Genomic DNA, 17,878 nt, shown 5'->3' with positions numbered 1-17,878 from the left:
AACTATTTCTACATTTGATTTGTACTTTCCTCAATTTTTGCATTAAGGAAACTGGGTTTTTTCTTATATCAGTAAGAAAATTACATAAATTTGCCAAAAATCAAAATTTACTCTCTTCTTCTCCATCCACTCTTTCCCTGGAAAGAGTTAAGGAGACTCTCTCCTTACCAGCTGTAGTTTAACAAGCAGGGGAAGTGCTCAAAAATCATAAACAAGACTATGAAATCCTTTAAAATAAATTTTTGGGGTAGATGGTAGCTCCAACAACATGTCTCATGTGCTACTACCCAAGAGAAGTTAGCATGTCTCTAGTTATGCTGTTAAGTACCTCTGATTTAATAAATTACATTAGTCTGTAATCAAATGACCAAGAAAATCACTGATATGTTTACTTAAGTAATATGTCTTGATTTGAACTAAAAGAAGCAAAATTCTCAATTATTTTATTACCAGTTTTCTTGTTTGCTAAAACATTGGAAAATATGCTTTCATTGAATCCAAGGAAGCAAGAAAGGTAAACCTAAGTGGACTTTTCCCATTTCCAATTGGATCAAAGTGTGGTACTTCAAAACAGGTCAATGCTGCTACAAAAACAATTAATAATAATATGGCTTATGAAACAACAGGTAAACAAATCAACATGAGAATTAGTCTAACAAAGGATCCTGTCTTTGAGGCAACAATGACAGGGGGTGGTTCTCCCTGTCCTGCTGGCTTCTCCATCCTGCTCCTGAATCCCACCACACTGATAAGAGTTCATCGGGAAGGATTCTGGACACTGGTCCAGCCTCAATAAATCAAACAACTTGTTCTTTTCTTTTTTAAAAACCAGAAAAACCTCAGCAAGAACAGTATAAAGGCCAACTAGGTCAGCTCCTTACTCCTGTTCCCAGCTCTGCTGGTACACCACAGACCTGATGGCAGACTGCAGCAGATACTCACAAAAAAGACATTAAGAAACGTGGTAAAGGTAGAACTCAGTATATTCCTACCACCATCAGTGACTACAAGTTTAGCGACTGTGCATTGGGACAAAAACTTACAGAAGTAGAAAGAGAAAAGTAGTACTGTTCAAACACCCAGGATTTAAGACAATACCTTAAGCAGCACCTCGAATATTTTTATGTATGATTTAACCCTTGGATTCAGGTTCCATGCAAATTCCCCTTTGGATTACAGAGCACAGTAAGAAAATGAATAATCTCTAAATTAAAGTGAATGAAAAAATGGTGAGAAATGCATTTTTAAAATACGTATTTGGTCTGAACAAAACCTGCAAGGAGAACTGCTTATTGGACAAATCTCCACCTCTCAATAAACAAACCTGTGCAGAGCAGGCAATATTGGAATCACCTCTTTCTTTAGCTCCATGCAGGGATACAGAGGTGGAACGGGCTTCAGACATTTCAGTCCCCTCAGATCCTACACTCTTCCTTGTTCTTACACACAACATAAACACAAGCTTTCAGAAGCAGAATATGCTGAAGTGATGAAATCTGGCCTCAACTTCTTTTAGTCAACTGCTTATGCTTCAGACTGAGCTGTAACATGAGCAATTTGGAGAGGAAAAAGGACCAGAAAGCCATGCTTAATAGTTTACCTTATTGTTTCAAAATACAGGCCATGAACTTACTTTACTCTCCCCTACACCAACCTTTCCAAGTGCTCTCTTTCTCGCTTCCATCCCTACACCATACCAACAATAAAAAGAGAAGAAATTCAGTGAAGTAGCTAAGCCTCTTGGCATTATTCCAGGGAGCTTTCCCAGATCTATCAGCTACACTGCTCAGTTGTCTCTGTATGTAAGGGGACAACTTTTTACAGAAAGCCTTTCCCTGGGCCTTTCTTTAACTGCAGTATTGTTTACATCCAGCAAGTTAAAAAGAAGTCCAAAACATACAAAATTTTTTTCAAGCATTGTGTTTTCACACACCTTAAAATATGCATTTTCATATGTACGTTACTGCATGCCTATGTGTGTACGCACAGAAATAGATATATTTATTTATATGTGCTCTTTTACAGATGTGTATCATGCTGTTTCCTTATTTAAATCATTAAGCTATTACATCAAATAACCTTTTTAGGTATTTTTATATTTAATGCTAGAATAATAGGATATGTAAAGTCTCAGGCAGGCATATTCTGGAACACATATTAGCCCTGAAAATAAAACAGTTGTTACATTTTCATCCTCAAAAATTGTGAGCAACTGATCAATCAACTTTTCTTTCCTTCACACAGTACTGCAGTGAGGGTTCAAATGAGTACAGACCAAAGGTACTTCAGCAGTACAAAGCTATTATTCAAGTCCTTGCAAGACGTCTCCTTCTTCTACCCTAAGTAGAGATTTCCCAACAAGCTGTGCAATTAAATACAAAATTATTGCCTACTTGTGTGCATTGGCTCAGCAAACGAAAGGAACTGTAAGTATCCATGTATTCAGAACATACTAATTTGCCCCATGACTCCAGTACTCCCCCAGAGGCTCACTGGGAATTGTCTTCAATCATTTTTAGGCATTTTAAGATTCTGTGGATGCTAAAGCCCAGTTCTTAAAAATGCTGTTTTCAACTGTGTGATTTGAATATCCTGAATTACTGATGGCTTGAAAAGCACAAGTTGACAGTAAGTCTCTTCCCTCTGAATAGTTGTGGTTTTGTTCTGCCATTTCTAAGTGTAATACTTGTTTTTTAGAGATGTTTCAGACATGACATCATTCATGCAGGTTCCTGTATTTTGATGTTGGTGGTTGCTCAGCTGCCACACTCAGAGAATTCTTTGCAGATTTAGGGATGCATGACTTGAATTTCGAAGCACCCATTACAACATTCATTTTGATACTCACATAATCAGGAAGTGGAGAGTCGTTTGAACCCAGGGAACCTCTCAAGGACTGTGTGGCTTGCTCCAGCACTTTGTTGTGTTTTTTAGACAACAGAGAAAATAAACTGGGGAAAAAAAAAATTAAAATAGCTTCACGATAATGTCCTGAAATAGTTAAGACTGTTCAGTAAGAAAAGGAGTCTTACTATATACATAAAATTTTTAGAATGCAATGCACTATAGTTATATTATTTTTGTTTGTTTAACACATGGGTAAGTAACGACAACTTTTGAGTAATAAATATTCTATACAATATATGACCTGAAGAACATTTTATGTTCATTATTAAATTCTTAAAAGTCAAACTGTTACAGAAGGAATGGTATACATGCAATTTTTAAGTGCAGCACCTCATGCAATACATTGTAATATACACTTAAGTATCTTGCGTATTATCCATTCTAATAATCTAGTTGCTTAGACAGGAGAAATCCAAGTATATGACAAAAGCTTGGGTATTTTGAGGCTGAGTTATCGAATTTTACTAGTATACATTCTTTTCAAATTTATTTTAGCCTAAGTCAAGGAAAAAAGGATTACCCTAGCTTTATAAATAACCTGTTAAATCAGAGGTCCATATACATAGAGAAAAACATATTTTTCTTGCATTTTGAAGAAAAGCATGGCAATGGCACTCACAGAGGGTGGTATAATCTGATTTACAAGGAGAATGGTGGAAGCAGTAGCAGTGGGCAAAGGCCACCAGCTAATGCTCAGCAGCAGCAAGGAGTCAGATGCTCCTCTAAAGCCCTGGATAGCTCAAACATGGCTGTCAATTCACAGAAAAACCCACCCCCATCTTAGAAGAGCTTCTAAGACCATCGAGTCCAACCATTCCCCCAGCACTGCCCAGGCCACCACTGCCCCATGTCCGCAAGTGCCACATCCACGCGGCTTTTAAATCCCTGCAGGGACGGGGACCACACCACTGCCCTGGGCAGCCTGTGAAAGAACAACTCCTTCCATGGAAAAATTTTCCCTAATATCCATTCTAAACCTGCCCTGGTGCAACCTGAGGCCATTTGCTCTTGTTAGGTGTCAGATGTTTTTAGGCTTTCTGTGTTTAAAAACATCATTTGGACTTCTTTACTTCTTTTGGGGGCATTACAGGACTCCTATCAGGTTTTCCTAGGATGACTATGTGTGTTTTAGAGGGTGGGAAGGCTGGCTTGATCAAGCACCAAAAGGCTGACAGGTGAGGCCCTGGCACAGGGTGCCCAGAGCAGCTGTGGCTGCCCCTCATCCCTGGCAGTGTCCAAGGCCAGGATGGACAGGGCTTGGAGCAGCCTGGGATAGTGGAAGGTGTCCCTGCCCATGGCAGGGGTAGACCTGGATGGGCTTCAAGGTCCCTTCCAACCCAAACCATTCCGTGGTTCTATGAACAAAATCCACTTACAGGTCGCAAAATCTGCCTCAGTATTATATTCTGGACAGCCTCCGTTTCTTGGAACTGGATCAGTGTTTGAAGCCATGTGCTTGCAAGGCTCTTCTGCTTCAAGAAATGATGATCAGCACTGGAAGAAGTCCCCTGAATTTTTTTAACTTGTAATGTATCATTCATATTATATCCTTCACAGATGGTAGGAGTGGATTCCTAGGAGTATCAGTGCTTGTCACCCCACTGATAGTCAAGAGCCTCAGGAAAAGGCTTTTCCAACACTCCTCACTGCCATGAGGAATTAGTTACACTAACTCACAGTTATTAGTCAATACCACTAGAACATTCCATGTTAAAAGGGGAAAAAGCAAGAGAGAAATTAAGATATATTGGGAGCTTCCCACTTTTCCCCCCCTCCCATATTCTGTTATTGCATTCACAGACCAATATTTTTGTTCAGATCAGTAACTGGATCTGTAAACTGGTCCTTGGCAGGAAACAGCAGCACTACTTCTGCAATCATAGGTATCTTTGAAGATTCAGATTTCAGAGATACTGTCATCAGCACCATCTAGTGCTGTGGAGACAAAATAATCAGTTAAAACCAATCTGGTGATGCTTATGGTGGGGTGCAGCAAAACCAGGTTAAATCTGGTGTCTGCTCTAGAAGATAATTTCACAGAGGAAGAATTTGGAATAAAGAGGATTTGCAGCTAGTAGATTCTTCTCCAAAATACATACAGCATTTTGGCTTTAAATGAAATTTAAATATAAACAAGGAAGTGGGATCAAGATTTTGGAAAGTGCTTGTGTTCAATGCATGAGAAGAGGAAAATGAACATACAGTGGTACTCTGCATGGAACCGGAATACCAAAAAGTAAATTTATTTATTCCGACAGAAATGTAGAGAACTGGGAGGAAGTAGAAAGAAAAAGGATGGACAAATAATTTCTTTATATATTCCTTATGGGGTTTTTTTCAATAATTAAGTGCACTATAAGTAGAGTTTATGGCATAAGCAAGACCTTGGTGGCTGATTTCTAGTTCCAAAGGAGCAGCGCAGGAGCTTTTGTTGTCTTTCCCCTTGCAAATTTCTGCTCTCCTGCCACAAGTTCATGTCCTTCGCACCATGCTGAGACACTTCTCTGTGGGACCACTGCCCACAACAGATATCCAGGTTAAAAATTCTCAACACAATTCTCTCCTCCATCCATTGGTTATCTTTCTCCAAAGACCATCCCTTAGATAAGCACAAGGGCAGGGACATGTGGCAGAAATTTTTCCTACTAAATTTTTCATAATAAAAATGCGTAGAACTGCAAACTCAAAGAGCTCCAGAGAAACACAACAGCTAAACAAAGAAGAAAAATAATAGGCCAGATATTGTTATTAATGAATGGATTTGGAGGTCCCAAGGAAGTACCATTGCCTCCTGAATTGGTGTAAAACTTCAATTCCAAGTCATTCACTTATTATTATGCCTCTGTCTCTAGTTCTGAAAACCACCTTGATAAGTATCAGACTAATTTTTAATAAAGGCAAAGCACAGAGCTAATTACAACCCTCAAAAGGCATTTGTATGAAATTAGCTCATAAATATCTTTCATCATCAAAAAATGCTGCATTCTAAAGGAGATGCCTGATTTTGCAGCAGTCACATCTCTGTAAGGTTTTGGTTTTGATTTTCAAGACATGAATAATGCAATTTTAAAAAGGCAAAAATGTTTTACAACAAGGTTGTTCCCCTCTCTACAACAAGGTACAAGGTCCAGAATGGAAACTGAGACTTGTATCCCAAATTTCCCTCATGTGTCTTCATTTTTGCCCAACTGTAAGTCGAGATCGAACACAAGAATACATGTACTATGTTGTCAGTGAGGGCAGCATGCACAGGCTAACAAGAATATGGATTTTTCTACTTGAATGCTTGTCCTCTTTCATCCATTCTTCTCCATCGACTGTCAGGCAGGCTATGGAGCTCAACAGATCTTCAATCTCACTCATTATGGACGTTTCATAATAATAATAAGTTATGATCAGAACAATGAAAACATCTTGGTACCCCAACTCATCTTCCCCTCACAGAAGTACTTACAGGCGAATGTTTAGTAAGCAAAACAATAAGTTGGAATAAGAGCAAGATGAGATAACAGCTGGCATCTGTTAGGAAGTTTAGGAATCATCAGCTGGCATTATCAGGAGAAATTCCTGGCTGTGAGGGTGGTGAGTCCCTGACATAGGGTGCCCAGAGAAGCTGTGTGCAGCTGGAAGTCTCAAGGTCCCTGGCACTGTCCAAGGCCTGGCTGGACGGGGTTTGGGGCAACCTGGGATAGTGGAAGGTGCCCCTGACCATGAACAGGCTGATCTTTAAGGTCTTTGCAACCCATTCCATTCTGGGATAATGTGATCTATTACAGACCATCAAATCACAGCAGGGATGAGCTCAGCCAACAAGGAAGACTCAAGGCTGAACAACAATCTCAAGCTCCCGTGGTTGTTTGTTTTTAAGGAATTAAAAACAACATTGGTTTCTTACCTCCCTCTACACAGCAGTTTTTAATTTAACTCAGGGCTGAACTTCAATAAATAAAAAAATTAATACAGACTAAAGAGTAATGGCTGCTTAAATACCAGTGAATTGATTAAGTGCTATTTGCATACACAGTAAAATTCAAACCAGTAATATATGAACTTAACACATTCAAAAATTCAACTCCACAAAGCCTGTAGATCCCAAAAGAAAAAAAAAAAGCCAATAAGGAGACTCATTTAATAAGTGTCTCAAAAAGTCTGATTTACCTCAGTTTGAAACAGCTCATAAACCACACTTTTCACATCAAAAAAAGAATGTATAAAATGCAGCTTTTATAAGAAAAAAATTGGAAAAAAAGAAATGGGAATTAAAAGTAGAAGTTGAAAGGAAACCCGAAGCTAGAATTTGCCAAAACCCTTTCTGAAAGCTTTGGACAATGAGAAGGAAAGGAACCAGCATACTTTATTTTAAGGAAGTAAATAGGATGCTCCAAGATAAATGACATGCCAGTTTGTCCTGAGCATAGTACTGGAACAGTGATTGTCAGACTCATTCCAAGGAGGATATCACCAGCACTGAGAAATACACCTTATCAATGCTCTTTCAGTGAGACTGGAAGTAAAATTAAACACAGAAGTACCCCTGTTGTAACAGGCTTGACACATCATTTATATGACTTTGTTCTACAGGGGATTTCTTTTTTAATTAAGACAGTTGAATAATAAAAAAGTAACATGGGATGCATTATATGAACTGAAGGTGAGACATCCCAACAGGCTGAAAAATATTCTTAACAGGACCAAAAACTAAATACTAAAAGCTACTAAACACTTGATGAAGCTACCAAAATACTTCCAATATATAGAGAGAATATATAACGTGATACACATTGATAGACATCAAAGGCAAAGAAATGCCAATGGCCTGAATTTGTGTCATGAAGGTTTAGGTTGGAGATCAGGGAAAGGCTCTTCCCCCAGAGGCTGCTGGGCACTGCCCAGGCTCCCCAGGGAACGGGTACGGCCCCGAGGCTGCCAGAGCTCCAGGAGCGTTTGGACAGCGCTGCCAGGGATGCCCAGGGTGGGGTTGTTGGGGTGTCTGTGCAGGGCTGGGAGTTGCACTTGAGTAATCCTTGTGGGTCCCTTCCAATCCAAGATATTCTGTGATTCTATAAAATACTATGGTTTAACTTTGCAAAGGGCACAGTCATTACAGGAGTAACAAATGAAGAGAAAAGGCATTTAAATTAAATTTTTCTTTACCTTTCAAGAAGTTGGACACAAAATAAACTTGCTGAGATTTAATGCAGCAGCAAACAATCTAAGCTGCTCCCTAAGTATGAAGGATTTCACCCTGCGAGCAGCAACTAAGGACCACCAGACAGCAAAGAGCTGCCCCTAATGCAACAAAGCTGCTTGCTGAAGGAGTACCTGTCTTTGGTTTTAACAAAAATATGGCCCTTCATGACAAGAAAGACATTGAGGGGCTGGAGCATTTCCAGAGAAGGGAACGGAGCTGGGGAAGGGGCTGGACCCAGGTAAGCGTCGGTCTCTTATTCCAGGTAACAAATGATAAGAGAAGCAGAAATGGCTCAGATCGTGCCAGGAGGTTTCGTTTGGATACAAGAAAAAGTTTCTTCCTGGAAAGGGTTGTTCAGCCCTGGCACAGCTGCCCAGGGCAGTGGTGGAATCCCCATCCCTGGAGGGATTTAGAAGCTGTGGGCATGTGGCACAAGGGGACAGGGGTCAGTGGTGGCCTGGGCAGTGCTCGGGAATGGTTGGACTCAAAGTTAGATGTCCTTCCCAACCAAAACAATTCCATGATTCTATATCCAGTAAAGTTGTGCTGTGCAGCAACTGCCCCTGGCATCCTCTGTGAAAGATTTTGAAACAATCTGAAAATGCAAAGGTTCTAAACCAGAAAACAGACTTCTCCACGAAATGCTTGAAAACTCATTTATTCAATGTATTTGAGAAAGATGAAAGAGTGATTTGACCAAAAACCATGGAAGTGGAGAAAGGGAACTTGCTTACAGAGGATCCTACAAGAATAAAAAGAAAAAAAAAAAAAGGTATTGAAACAGAAACTAAACTATCATTACACGGGCACAGATCTCTCTTACAAAGGAAGCTGAAGCCAGGCTTGAGGTGCAATAAATTCCTATTTGCACTGTCAAGCAATGGCAGAGAGGGAAGAAAAACCTGGGAGGAAAGAAGAGAATCTCAATACCTAGAGTATGAGATGAGCTTAGACTGGTGCTGTGATACAAAGAAAGAGATGGAAGCCTGAACAACAGAGGCACAGACAGAAACAAACTGATGACATTAGCAGAGGAAAATCAGATCAAGTTATAAGACAGCAAGAAGGGGTAAGGATTGGATTTCTCACAATTCAAATCACTACTGAGCTTCTAAAGATGAATATTAATTTATTTTAATATCTAGAAATACTCTATCTGTGCTGAGTAAAAAAACTACTTGAGGATTAAAGCACCTCTCCACAGAATTTATTTGAAGCTTGGAAATTCAGATGTTCTGAATTTTTTCTGCTTGCTCTCCTAGTTCAGAAGTGCTGCAAACAAACTGAACAGCACACAAACACAAACCACTCTCTGGTGATGGAAAAAAACAGTTCCATGGATCAAAAAATTTGAGGACGAATGTTCTCAAACAATTCAGCAATACTCCGTGCTACTTTTTCTCTCTCCTACCATACACATGCCAAATGTACCATTGTTCTCTATTTTAAAGAATTAAATATAAAGCCCCAAACATCAAAACCTTGTTACACAAAAAATACTCCTTTTAAACAAAAGGATTTTACAATGCCACAATCATATTAGAAAAAAGCTCTAAAAATATTTTATTTTTGAAATCTGACATCTAAAAGTTAAAACCATACCTTGATTCCTGTATATGTAAGGAATGCTTCTTGGGTTTGACCTACTTTTTAAAAAGATTACAGCAAAAAAAAATGTGTGCTGTGGCACAAGAACTCTACACATGGATATGTGCCTGCACAGACATCTCCAAGCAGAGAACCTGAAATGCCCATCTGGTTGAATAAAAGTCTGTGAAGGGTCATACCAGACATCAGAACAAAACAAATGCACTGTGCTGCTCCACTTGAAATACAATAAATGCATTGTCCCATAGACCTGTATGGGGGACAGGTTGTAAGCAAGTGCCTGTCTGTGGGCGATGGAGAAGTGCTCTGTGAGCACTTAAGGAACCCAGCACCGGGAGAAATCCATTTACTACAAACAAATGCAGAGAAAAATCCCTAAGTCTCCTGTGTTCATGTCTACTAAAGAGCCCTTGAGGCATTCTGCATTCGAATTATCCAAGCTACAATGGCACATAAATAGAAATAAAGAGAGACAATAGCCATGGAGAACTCCAAGGCCTTTTCAGGGCAATTTACTCCATAGAGGGGCACTGCTCTTATTTATTTGAGCCCAACTCTAAAGCCTGGGAGACATTTAGGATCCCAGGAAACAGAACCTAACCAATTAAAATATTAAATAACAGAATAAACGGAAAGTAAGAACATACTTTATATCTTTCTTTCTAATCTTGTAAAGTGAAAAATGACTAAATTCTGCTGAATAAAGATTTGCTATTAAGTCCACCTGGCTTGTGGAGATGATGTGAAACTCAAGAGACTCATAGTGTACAGACTCCACAAACATCATGGATGTAAAGAAAATAGTCTGCAGGGTCACACTGATGGACAAAAAGTGTTGAAGGGATCAGGGAATGAAAAGAACTCCCAGATGGTAGCAGGTTCACATGAGGAGGGTATTGCCATGTTCCAATTTTGCTGGACAGTGATCAGACCTTTTTCTGCTTTTTTTATCTTGTGCCTTCTCAAGAATATAAGTTTGCGTCCTCTTGGAAACAGGGTGTGCCTCAGTTGCCAGCCATTTCAGGGCAAATCCTAAACCACAGAATCTCTGAGTGATTTGGGTTGGAAGAGATCTTAAAGCTCATCCAGTGCCACCCTTTGCCATGGGCAGGGACACCTTCCACTATCCCACGTTGCTCCAAGCCCCGTTCAACCTGGCCTGGGACACTGCCAGGGATGGGGCAGCCACAGCTGCTCTGGGAATCCTGAGCAAGGCCCTCGCCCTTCCTTCTAAATAAAGAATTTATTGGTAATATCCAATCTGAACCTTCCCTCTGTCAGTTTAAAGCTGTCCTGTCACTATCTGCCTATATAAAAAGTCATTCTCCTGAGCTGTTCCCTTGGCATCACAAATGGTTTTAATGCAGCCTGGGTAAGAAAATTATTTCCATCCCATCTCCCTGTTTTAACAGCAAACATAAAAGGCCACTCGTTTAATTTTACAATCCTAAACTTGATCATAATAAATTATATACTTCAAGATATCTTCATGACAAAATATCTAATTAATTTTAAAGAGTACCCTTTTATCTGCCACTGCTTACGTATGAGCAGAGATCTGTAAGTCATGTGCTATAAAGCCATATCAAATTCTGCCTCATAGAGGATAGATTATTATTTAGAATATTGTTATATTAAGTAGAAGTCACCATACACTTGTAGGTATATAGGCAAAATCAGAAACAACTCAGAACAATTAAGGGAGGCTTTGCACTAACGAACAGGATTTCCTGCTAAAATGGAGTCAGAAAGACAATGACACTAGAAACAACATGGAAGAAAGGAATTTGATGGGGCAAGACAAAAGCAAATATTTACAAAATAAGCCAAGAGTTTAATTTCCAGAAACCAGGAAATGTATTTTTCAACTGAAGGCATAAATTGTTCGGCATCTCATGGCCACTTTCCAGCCAATGTTGGGAAATGGATGCTCCTATTGCTAGAGAAGTAAAAAGAACAGAAAGCAGTAAATTCCTTCCCCTGTATCTTGGTACAGATCGTTTTATTCCCCTTTTGTCTGGCATGCCAAATAACATCCTTGTAATTCCACTTACAGGGCAGAGTTGGGCTAGGACCTAACACCAGGTTGTATTGAAATAGAAACTCAATAAGCAGGCTGTGATCTACCACGGACTGAATTCCTGCATGCAAATCCTATAGAACACGCCTATTTTGACAGGGTAGTGCTTTGTTGAGCACCATCTCTCTCCTGTACTCTTCTTTAATCAAGAGAGTGGGGCAAGTGGGAAACTAAATTCCAAAAGGCTGAAAGCTAAGGGAAGAAAATGCGCGCAGTCCAGTACAAACAGAATACATGTTTGCAAAGCTCAGACTAAATACAAGGTTTATTCTGAGCTTAAAATCACAAAACCTGTTTTAGGTGTCTCAAGGTATTCCTTTCAATGATCCCTGTGTTTGTTCTGTTACTATTTTATAAGCATATCAAGTGGGCAGAGTCCACAATATTTCCATTTCATCTCCTTGCTTTTAATTCAACAGGGTAAGTGTCTCATAGCCGATGAGAGATGACATTTGCCTTGCATGAGGACAAAACTCTGTGGGTGAGAATCAGAGGAAATTGCTGGAGAAAGCATCCTGAGCAAAACTCCCACCCAAAACCCCAAGAACAGACTCCTAACAAAGAAATAGCAACATGAAAATCAGAAAGACACTGCTGTCATGCAACCTAAGGTCCAAATCCCTGTCCTTTCAGCAGCTTGGATTTGGTACATCTTTGCTCAAACACACTGGTGTGCATGCACATATGTATTTGGGTGCTTGCTACCCTTGGAAAGAAAATTGCTGTGCCCTCTGAACTCATTCTGACAGAAGAGAATCTGAGCCCACCTTAGGAGTTAACAGACTTATTCTGTAGGCAGAAGGTCAGAGGGTATGTGTCTTGCTAACAGCCTTCGTTCTTCTAAGGTTTAAGCAGAATGTGAGTCTGGAACCCCAGTTCTGTACCCAGAGCCCTCACAGAGCTCACCCCTGGCACCACTCCTTCCTTACACAGCCTCGTGGGCTCAGTGAGAGTTTGAATTTCAGTGCCCTAGCACAGTTACAATGAATTAATTGTTCATTGCAATCTCCTCTGGAGCTTGGAAATAATATCAGAGTCCCAAAATGGTTTGGGTTGGAAGAGACCTTAAAGCTCATCCAGTCCCATCCCACCCCCTGCCATGGGCAGGGACACCTTCCACTGTCCCAGGCTGCTCCAAGTCCCATCCAACCTGGCCTTGGACACTGCCGGGGACCCAGGGGCAGCCCCAGCTGCTCTGGGCACCCTGGGCCAGGGCCTGCCCACCCTCACAGACAGCAATTCCTGCCCAAGATCCCATCCAGCCCTGCCCTCTGGCACTGGGAAGCCATTCCCTGGGTCCTGTCCCTCCAGGCCTTGTCCCCAGTCCCTCTGCAGCTCTCCTGGAACCCTGGCAGGGGCTCTGAGGTCTCTCTGGAGCCTTCTCCAGGCTTTGACCTAACTTCATAACATTTGAGTTTCAGTATTGAAGCAGAACAAGAAACAAGCCCCTAGGAGTACACATCGTCATGCTGCAGACAGAGAATACTATTTTTGTTTAATGCCTTTTTCTCCTTTCCCCCTCCTTTCTTCCAGTCCCTGTCCTAAAGGTCTCTTTGACCTGCTTGCTCCACAGGAAGGAGTTTACTGTTTTCCTCATGGACTGGCCTTCTCTTTGGCCAGGTGTCCTTCCTGATCCCATCTTCCTCCCCTCACATGCTAGTGAGCATGGAAAGCCTCTAGCTGTCTCTCCCTCAACATTACAGTTTGTTTGGTTACCCTATTGACATAAAACCTCTAAAATTTCAACAAACCGGAAACATTTTTTTTAAGAAATAAAGAAAATCTGTTGGACCAATCAGTAGTACATAATAAAACCATTGCTAAGGATACTACAGAAATGACCAAAAATTCAGACCTGACATAGGTCTCACTGCTAAGATGTTCTCCCAAACATAATTTTGGATGCAAGGACTCTCTTTTGCATAACAATGAGGTCATTTCTAAACCTCCTGTGCCCCATAAAGGAAAAAAATTGAAAGATAACACATTTATATCTGTGGATAACTTCCTTAACTCTTTATAGTGGGTAGCAATCTCTTTTTCCCAAATCCAAATCTATAAGTAATTTGTACTGTTAACCATTGAGAACTTTTATGAGTACCACGGGCTCTAAAAAGAACAGTTATTAAGGAAATGAGCATTTTTTATCTTCCAGATAAAGTTACGTGGCATGTGTTCAGTGTGCCTGAGGCCACACAAAGAATAAAGACAACGTAAAAAAAAAAGCAAACCAGTGAATAACCCTACATTCAGAACAAAGCACAATGAACAATCACTTAATTAAAGATTGTATTTCACTTTTGAAACAAAGATGGTGAATTAAAACTTCTCAGAAAACCGTAATCTGTTATTTGATGAACTTTGAGTCAAATTTAAATATTGATCAAGGCAATTTTTAATGCAAAAAAGTGCAAAAAGCATAATATATTGAGTGTATTACCACCTCCTTCAGTGGAGTACCTCCATCCATATCATGTTAGTGATTTTGGCTCAAATATCTTGCTTTACTGAATTTCCAGAAATGAAAAAAATACATAGATTGAGCTGAAATACTATAAAGCCAAAGCCAGAACTGCATTTTGATCATTCTCCCTACACCTTCACCAGGAATTTCACACTGGATGTTCAATCTTGGTACAAAACCTGCAATTTCCAAGGCATGTGTATTCAAACCAGTACATAGAGAATTTCAGTTTTCAAATTTTGTTTATGCATTCCTTTCTGAATGAATCATGTCAGACATGAAACACTGTGGAAGGAATAGAGAAGAGGACTTTAGGTATGGTACTTGATAATGAACTAAAAATTCACATTACAATGTCTGGTATCACATTACCTGGACAGGCTCGAGCAGCGGCCTGTGGGAACCTCTGAGGTTTAACAATGCCAAGTGCTGGAGCTGCACCGGGGTCGGGGCAACCCCTGGGATCACTTCAGGATAGGGATGAGCAGCTGGAGCAGCCCTGGGAGAAGGACCTGGGGGTGCTGTGGGGGAGAGCTGGACCTGAACCCCCCGTGCCCTGGGCTGATCCCCAGCGTGGGCAGCAGGGCAGGGGGATTCTGCCCCTCTGCCCCGCTCAGGTGAGGCCCCACCTGCAGAGCTGCCCCAGCCCTGGGGAACAACAGCACAAGGACCTGGAGCTGCTGCAGCCAGTCCAGAGGAGGCCACTGAGATGCTCCAGGGCTGGAGCCCCTCTGCTCTGCAGCCAGCCTGGGACAGCTGGGGGTGTTCAGCTGCACAAGAGAAGGCTCCAGGGAGAGCTCAGAGCCCCTGGCAGGGCCTAAAGGGGCTCCAGGAGAGCTGCAGAGGGACTGGGGACAAGGCCTGGAGGGACAGGACCCAGGGAATGGCTTCCCAGTGCCAGAGGGCAGGGCTGGATGGGATATTGGGAAGGAATTGCTGTCTGGGAGGGTGGGCAGGCCCTGGCCCAGGGTGCCCAGAGCAGCTGTGGCTGCCCCTGGGTCCCTGGCAGTGTCCAAGGCCAGGCTGGAGAGGGCTTGGAGCAGCCTGGGATAGTGGCAGGTGTCCCTGCCCATGGCAGGGGTGTTGAAATAATATGGACTTTAAGCTTCCTTCCAACCCAAGCCAAAATGCAAGAAAAACACAGGATAATGTCAAATAATGTAACATCAAATAATGTAATATATCAAGTGTTTTTCAATACAAGACCAAGGTTAATATCTATTACTAAACTCATCCTGTAACAACACAGTACTTGAAAAATAAGTATCTCAAATAAAAATTGTTTACATCCTTCACTGTAATGTCAATATCATCCCCTTTGTTGCATTTCTGTGAATTTCAGTTCTTAGAAACAAACCTGTAAAAGGTAGCCTGCCATAAATAAACCACTTTTCAATGGAAATTTGAGGTCAAAATAGATAGGAAATAAAAGATAGGTATTTTCATCCTTAAAAATACTGCATCATTGAAAGAAAACATTTATCAAGAATATTAAATTTTTTGTAAGGGATGTTAATATCCAGTCAGAACCCAACAGCAGTGGATGCTGAACAAAACAAGGGATAATGAAGTATTTCATAAGAGTGCTATTCACTGTGGAAAAAGCTACAGTTAATGACCTACACGGAGGTTAACTTGGCTTTAGGAAGCCCCAGCCTGCCCTTGCCCAGTTCAGTGTAAATGCTGTGCCAACATCCTGGGAAATCGGCCCATGGTATTTTCTTAACTCCTGTTATTTAAAATTTCTCTTTATTTTCTTTGTTTTTCTCCTCTTGGTAGCTTCAGCCTCTCAACTTTCCTATGTATGTCTGAGAGAGTGTGCCAGGGCCTTTCTCCTGCTTCATTTTCCATGTACTTTTATTATGAACAGTAAAGTTGACCTTCCTAACATCGCATCCTAAATTCACAGTATTTAGTGATTTTCTCCCCCTTGTCGTACAGCTCATAAAAAAGCCCCAAAAAAACAAACCATAAAAGGGGAAAAACAACCTGTGAAGTATCACCGGAGGGATTTAAAACGTGAAACTGTGGGACACGGGTTAGTGGTGACCTCGGCAGTGCTGGGGGAATGGTTGGACTTGATGCTTTTAGAGGGCTTTTCCAGCCTAAATGATTCTATGAAATGTAGAGCAAGGACCTAGAAAGGTTAAAAACACAACTCCAGGGAACAGCATATTGGTATCAAGAATATACCATGGTCTCCAGCATGTACAAAAGCATTTAGAAATACACTACAGGCAGTTTGAAATGCTCCGAACCACTCATTGTTGCAGGAAGAGGACAGTTTTGGAACGGATCATCTGGATGCCTTTAAGGAAGGAAAAATGTTTAGAGCACTGAGTTCTCCCAGCTTTTGTCTCCATCACCACCACTGTTCTCCCAAACAAACATGTGCGATCAAAATCACCATAGCTCGCAGCAGGAAAAGGCTTGTCAGCATCCTGAAGGAGCCCCAGCTTGGACCATCCCCTCATCTTTTATAAAAATACTTTCCATATCTAGCAAAAGTCACATCTTACCCAAGTTTCACAATCCAACCTTGACAGAGCTGAAATGCAATCCCGTTTCTCCACTCTAGTCTGCCTGTCCATGCTTTTAATGTTATTCTTCAGTGAAAAAGGTGTTACAGACAATAATGGTGAAATCTAGAAATGTTACATGGGCATGAATAGCCCTTATTAAGAGAAAGTAGGTTTTATTTTAGGTAAAGCTTTAAAGCTATTGTTCATTACTTTTCAGTAGGAAAAACGTCATTATTTCCCACATACACTGTCATCTGAAATTACCTTACCCACTACTGAACTTGTCATTCTGAAGAGAGATTATTTTATTGCCTTCAGATTTCCTCAAGTTTCAGGATTGGTGGGACAACTAACACAGATTTGATTTAATGATTTATTTCAGCATTCTTGCAGTTGTGCAATATTTTTCCATCTTGAAAACTAACATGATAGCTTTTAAGTCCTAGTCCTTCAAGCTGCACAGTAATTAAATTTACATTGTCTTCAATTTATTTGGAAATTAACCTCCTTCCCACAGAGAAAGAGGTTGTGCTTTACCTCCCACTCAGTTTTATAAATCTTATTCTGCTGTGTAATTCTTTCTGCCTCTATCAATCCAAAAATCCTCCTAAATTCCAAAACATTGCCCTCCTCAAAATGTACTTTTTAAAAAGACACATTTCTGTAATGTTCCAGGTCACTCTCTGTTTTTCCCAAAGTTAAGACAACACTTCTAGGAACTGACTTCATGATGATAAAGCAACCACTAACAAATTTCGTATTCTATACTGTACGAAACCCAAGTACAACCGTCATGGGTTGGGATGTTAATTCCGCTCCTGCTTGGAAAACAAACGTTAGGCCATGAGATCAAATATAAACTGTATTTAAATGGGATATTCAGAAGAGACACAACAAGAGTCTTTCTAGGCATGTACAAACATCATTCTGAACTTCTATTTACCCAGGTAACAGAACCACAAAATCACAGAATCATTTAGGTTGGAAAAAACCTCTGAGACCATCGAGTCCAACCTGTGCCTGATGCCCACCATGTCGCCAGCCCAGAGCACTGAGTGCCACGTCCAGGCCAGGAATGGGGACTCCAACATTGCCCTGGGCAGCCC

At 40.9% G+C, this 17,878-nt stretch overlaps 1 protein-coding gene across 10 annotated transcripts in view; it reads right to left on the bottom strand.

The window, feature by feature from the left end:
* The window catches only part of DYM (dymeclin), a 208,775-nt gene that overhangs the window by 60,311 nt on the left and 130,586 nt on the right, over positions 1-17,878 (bottom strand). For all 10 annotated transcript variants that reach the window (XM_039566839.1, XM_039566841.1, XM_039566844.1 and 7 more), the window contains one exon: positions 2,849-2,951. In XM_039566839.1, the coding sequence (XP_039422773.1) occupies positions 2,849-2,951 (103 nt within the window). The remainder of the gene's footprint in view (positions 1-2,848; positions 2,952-17,878) is intronic.

This window comes from Corvus cornix, chromosome Z (genome assembly GCF_000738735.6).
Source record: "Corvus cornix cornix isolate S_Up_H32 chromosome Z, ASM73873v5, whole genome shotgun sequence".
Lineage (NCBI taxonomy): Eukaryota > Metazoa > Chordata > Aves > Passeriformes > Corvidae > Corvus > Corvus cornix.
The sequence above is the reverse complement of the archived record's forward strand: the minus strand, read 5'-3'. Positions and strand labels throughout refer to the sequence as shown.